General features: G+C 40.0%; 1 protein-coding gene across 1 annotated transcript in view; it reads right to left on the bottom strand.

Moving 5' to 3' along the window:
- Positions 1-313: 313 nt before the first annotated feature.
- Positions 314-5,729, bottom strand: part of LOC138851901 (dynein axonemal heavy chain 7-like) — a gene marked incomplete at its 3' end in the record, with an annotated part of 14,191 nt that continues 8,775 nt past the window's right edge. The window contains exons 6-10 of the mRNA XM_070081427.1: positions 4,746-4,911; positions 3,436-3,523; positions 2,720-2,777; positions 1,417-1,665; positions 314-471 (exon numbers count right to left, since the gene is read on the bottom strand). Of these exons, the coding sequence (XP_069937528.1) occupies positions 314-471; positions 1,417-1,665; positions 2,720-2,777; positions 3,436-3,523; positions 4,746-4,911 (719 nt within the window). The remainder of the gene's footprint in view (positions 472-1,416; positions 1,666-2,719; positions 2,778-3,435; positions 3,524-4,745; positions 4,912-5,729) is intronic.

The following is a 5,729-nucleotide window of genomic DNA, read 5'->3' as shown; positions in this document are numbered from 1 at the left end:
TATATATATATATATATATATATATATATATATATATATATATATATATATATATATATATATATATATATATATATATATATATACTGAGAGAAATATACCTTTCGCAATATACATATTTTTTTGCCATATCGTAAAGTGATTTTTTTGTTGATGTGAACCACTAAACTTGTGTGGGCCAGTCAGCTGAAGGCGTAGTCGAGGCTCGATCCATCGTCAGCTAATCGTCAGAAAGAGGCGCTACTCTCCTAGCCAGGGAGGCTGAGGGTTGAACAGAATCTCATGAAATACACATACACAAAAAAATATATACCTGTCGGGTGAGGAAGAGACGGCAAACTTGCGGAAGTTGACGGCCAGGACTCCGTCTGACCACTCGTGGGAGGTCGGGTCGAACTGACCATACAGCTGACCCACCGTCACAGCCTTCGGGTTGATCACACACACCTGCACCCGGTTCTCACCTTCACCCTGACGAACCACGGTGAGTTTTTTTTTTTCATTTTTCGTTTAGCAAAACTGGACACATCAGCAATGTGCTACTACCTTATTCTATATGATACACAATGGGAACAAAATCAAGCAATGTTTACCTGTCGTATTTCATCCCACAGGATGGGTTACAGGCAGTGTTGATATCTGTTAGCTAAGAGAGAAACTGTATACAGTACCGACACGATGGAAAAAGAGACACATGCAACACAACATTTTGCCCACACAGTGGAATTTATCAAGTCACAAACAGGCGAAACGTTGTCAGCAAAGAATCGCATTTGAGTCTTTTTCCAGAGCTGAGAGATTCCAGTGGGACAATAAGGACATCGTCAAGGTATTCCATTAAAAGTTCATCTCCTATAATTACTTGAAAGATATCAGTCCAGCAGAGCTGAAGTTACTATTAGTGAGGAGTGACGAGTGATGGTGAAGGATATAGATATGGATAATTAGGGTCGGGGATAGGCAGTGGGATTGCCGAGAGATGATGAAAGGTACAAAAGGATGAATTCAGTTAGTAAATGAGGTAGGTTAGTAAATGATGGAGATATTTAGTAAAAGATGGAGGCAGATGTTAAATTATGGAGATATTTAGTAAGTGGAGATAATTAGTAAATGAGGGAGATAGTGACCATCAGGCAAGTGGTGGTGGTGGTGCTGATGGAGATATTTAGTAAGTGATGGAGATAATTAGTAAATGACTGATATATTTAGTAACTGGAGATACCTAGTAAATGGAGATAATTAGTAAATGATGGAGATATTTAGTAAATGGAGATTAGTAATGGGGATAATTAGTAAATGATGGAGATGATTAGTAAATGATGGAGATAATTAGTAAGTGATGGAGATAATAATGGGGATAATTAGGAAATGACGGAGATATTTATTAAAAGATGGAGGATAGTACACCCCACACACCCGGTCGTTCATGATGGCCAGAGCCTTGGCTAGTGTCCTGAGAGCGACCGTCTTGCCCCCGATAGGGTTACCGATGAGCATGAAGCCGTGCCTCACCCGCATCGTCTCATACACCTGCTGAACCTTGTCCATGAAGTAGTCATTGGCTCGCAGCCCCGCGCCGGCGCACACCTCCCTCACTGCCCGGCGCAGGTATGTGTAGTCCGGCTCTGGCAACACAACGCCGGGGAACAGGTCCGCGATGATGCCCTGTAAGGTGAAGCAGGGTGCTAGTGCGCCTGTAAGGTGACGCCAGGTGAAAACAATGAGCGGACAATATATCTTCTCATGCCCTTCAAGTGCTCATGATCCAAGGGATGAGAGCTATTCTGTACTTCATCGGATCAAATCCGATAACCTCTCATTTTCAAGATGCTGTATAACCCTTATAAAAGCGTAGCTCTTCCCAATAATAATAATAATAATACTATTATTATTAATACTACTACTTCTGCTACTACTACTACTACTACTACTAATAATAATAATAATAATGACTATCAGCATACCAGAGGGTAATAGTTGTGCAGTATTGTTGTCTGTTTATATTTGACTTCGTTCTGTTTTAAACAAAATCAAATTTATACAGAGCATTGCTGCCTTTCTTTATGTAAAAGCTGCATAGCCCTTGTGGCTTAGCGCTTCTTTTTGATTATAATAAATAATCTTTATGTAAAAGATACACCCAGGTCAACTAAAGCTTGGTTGGTGGGTGATACAAACACACGTAGCACAAATCTTAATACAGACGACGTTTCGTTCAAGGAGAGGTGCTGATTCTAGTAAGTAATGATATAGTGTCAACAAGATGGGATATACACCCAGCTACAGTTACAAGAAAACATTACTGATGACGTTCCCATGCAGGGGATTTATTGAGGACATTTATAATAATAATATAATAATAATAATTATAATAATAATAATAAAATAAAATAATAATGATAATAATCTTTATTTCTACAAGTACATCAATTACATACTACTGTATAGAAAGCCCCTTGTTATGCAGAGCATTTCGGGCGAACTGGGTTAATTTTGTCTCCAAGATGCAACACACCAGTCGACTAACACCCCAGGTACCTAATTTACTGATAGGGGAACATGGATAACAGGTCTTAAGGAAACACTTCCTAATGTTTTCACCTGTACCGGGGATCGAACCCCGGACCAGTGTGTGAGCTGAGTGCGCTACCAATCGAGTAGGAGATTTAGGGTACGCGGCCTGCCAACCTGGTTGGTTAGGACAGCAGTAGTCACTCACCTCGAATAGTGGAAGGTCGTGGGCGAGGAATTTCGGTAAGTTCACGTCACGAATTGATCTGCCGAGAGAAGAAAGGTCTGAATCTTCTCTTGTAGCATTCCTGGTACTGTACAAGCAGATATATTATCACAACTGTTGCTTAAGAAACTGGGGTAATTCACATTTATCAAATCATTAAAAATGGTGTAACTTCTCATTTATCTCGCTTCTTAACTAAAAAGATCCTGATGTTAAAATGCTCTCTACAAAAATAGTATAGTGCATTAATATTTCTGTTCTTTATTTTTACAAAAGTCAACCGGCTTTCTTAAATTTAAATAATACAAAAATAGTACACATAGGCGAGTATAAAAAGAAAGAACGTTTGTTTCGCTTTCAGCAGACGGAGGATCAAGCCTCCACCACGCCTTGCACTGAATGACCTACATAGGTTTAGCGCTTAACATGAATTAAACAATATTAATGTTATGTTGAAAAATAGTATAAAATATCGACAAGTTGATGATTAAGACACATGTACAACAGTTACAGAAGAAACCTACTGTGTAGGAGAAACGTTCCAATAATAAAGATACCAAACTATTGTACATGTGTCTTAAAACATGTACTAAAAAGCTTTTCTATCACTATAACCGCTCAGCTGCTCTAGCTCCTAACACATCTATTAAAAGTTATGTATATTCTTAAGTGTGGTGAATTTATGAGATGTGGCTCACCTGAGCACCAGCACGGACTCCTCCATGTCAGGGTACTTGAGCTTCAGTGTCCCCGCAGCGATCAGCACGGCCTTTACCGTCCTCATGCCTGCGGAAAGATGACAGAGAACGCTTCATGTTATGTAAGAAAAAATGGGCATGGGTATGTGCATCATTTGGGTACCTTTATTCTAGAAACGTTTCGCCAGCCATTGGTTTCTTCAGTCCAATACTGAGAAAGGTGAAAGATGAGAAGTTTGAGGTAATCATTCCTTCAGCCTGGAGTCGACGTGTTCACTTTATCAATCTTCATCATGTTCCACAAGTGATAAATGTTGCACAAGTGTCTCATTTATCAATTTGTCGGTCTTCTTAACCATTTATTCACGTGGGTATGGGGTGCTACAGAAAGTACCTACTAAGAGAAAGCGTATGCTTCAGAGGTTTTTGAAACATTGGGCAGATCAAAAGCCAGCTGCTGCCCTGCTCCATACATACTAACTCAAGTAGGAATAAAAGCTAACTACATTTCCTTGACATATTCCATCACCCTAGATGGGTTTCATACGTTAAGTGATAAATTCTGTCGGCCTGATCAGCTACTGGGTTAAGCCCTGGTACTAACCCTTCCATTCTTAACCTTCCTCACCAACCTACTCTTCCACTATCCCCACTTCCCCGCTCATCCCACAAGGATCTTACCTATACTCTCTTGATCTTGAGCTTGTCAGCCTGAGCTGGGAAACTTCAGCAAGGTGTAGTAGGTACGACACCTTCAAAGTTTTCAGACCAGCAGAGCTGGAGTTACCAGCACTTGGGTAGAGATGGATATTGCTAGACCAGGTATTGAGGGTGGATGTGGATTCACACATAATAGTATTTGTCTTGCAGTTTCATTTTTTTAACAAATTTCAATGTTACTAAACTAAGAATACCTCTTAAAAAATCCATAACAATGTAGTCTTCACGGTCGATTTGTTCTTCAGCTCCACTGAGTAATACAGAGTGTAAGAGCAGTTAATTTGTTAAGTTTAATGCCTATTAACTACATAAGGGCCATTAAGGTTGCAATGTACTTGTATCCTGACAACATGGACCAATGTAAATTTTCAGTGTATAAAGTAAAATACACCTCTCTGTATAAATACTGTTTTTTTACAACTAACCCACAAAATGGGAATGAAAACTGAACGATGTGTTGGCCCATCCAGAACAGAAACGTCTTCCAATTTTCATCTACAGTTTATTGGTTAGTTGTGAATTTTTCCAGTCATAGTACTGTGACAAATTCGTCTCATATTCCAGTAAGAGGGAGCAACAACATTACTGACCGTAATCGTAGTGGGGCTGGGCTGAGAGCTGCTCGGAACACAGCCTGTATGTGGCCACAATCTTCCGGGACATACTTCGCGCTGCCACGAATCCGAACGAATAGAGTGAGATTTCTGCAATGAGACCGTAGTCTGGAACCATCATGGCTACGGAGCGAAACAGAGCCTGTGGGATTACATGGAAATAAATGATGTTAGGTAAGGAAAATATGGGAATACACGAGAAGGCAGAAAACAGTCCACATCAAAACTGTCTGCTTATAGGGATTAACTTCGGTCAGGCTACAACTTGCTTCTAGTAGTTGAGATAAGAAGGGTATAGCAGAAGGCTCTCTCCTTGCCCTGAAATATAAAAGTGTCTGAGGAAGGAGACAGAGCACCTGAAGGAGGAAATATTGCCTGAAGGGAGAGGAAGAGTACTCAAAAAAAAGGAGGGAGAGTACCAGAAGAAGGAATATATATATATATATATATAATATATATATATATATATATATATATATATATATATATATATATATATATATATATAATTTTTTTTCAACAAGTCGGCCGTCTCCCACCGAGGCAGGGTGACCCAAAAAAGAAAGAAAATCCCCAAAAAGAAAATACTTTCATCATTCAACACTTTCACCACACTCACACATTATCACTGTTTTTGCAGAGGTGCTCAGAATACAACAGTTTAGAAGCATACACATATAAAGATACACAACATATCCCTCCAAACTGCCAATATCCCAAACCCCTCCTTTAAAGTGCAGGCACTGTACTTCCCATTTCCAGGACTCAAGTCCGACTATATGAAAATAACCGGTTTCCCTGAATCCCTTCACTAAATATTACCCTGCTCACATTCCAACAGATCGTCAGGTCCCAAGTACCATTCGTCTCCATTCACTCCTATCTAACACGCTCACGCACGCTTGCTGGAAGTCCAAGCCCCTTGCCCACAAAACCTCCTTTACCCCCTCTCTCCAACCC

The sequence above is a fragment of the Cherax quadricarinatus genome, unplaced genomic scaffold, assembly GCF_038502225.1.
Source record: "Cherax quadricarinatus isolate ZL_2023a unplaced genomic scaffold, ASM3850222v1 Contig2698, whole genome shotgun sequence".
NCBI classification, from domain to species: domain Eukaryota; kingdom Metazoa; phylum Arthropoda; class Malacostraca; order Decapoda; family Parastacidae; genus Cherax; species Cherax quadricarinatus.
The sequence above is the reverse complement of the archived record's forward strand: the minus strand, read 5'-3'. Positions and strand labels throughout refer to the sequence as shown.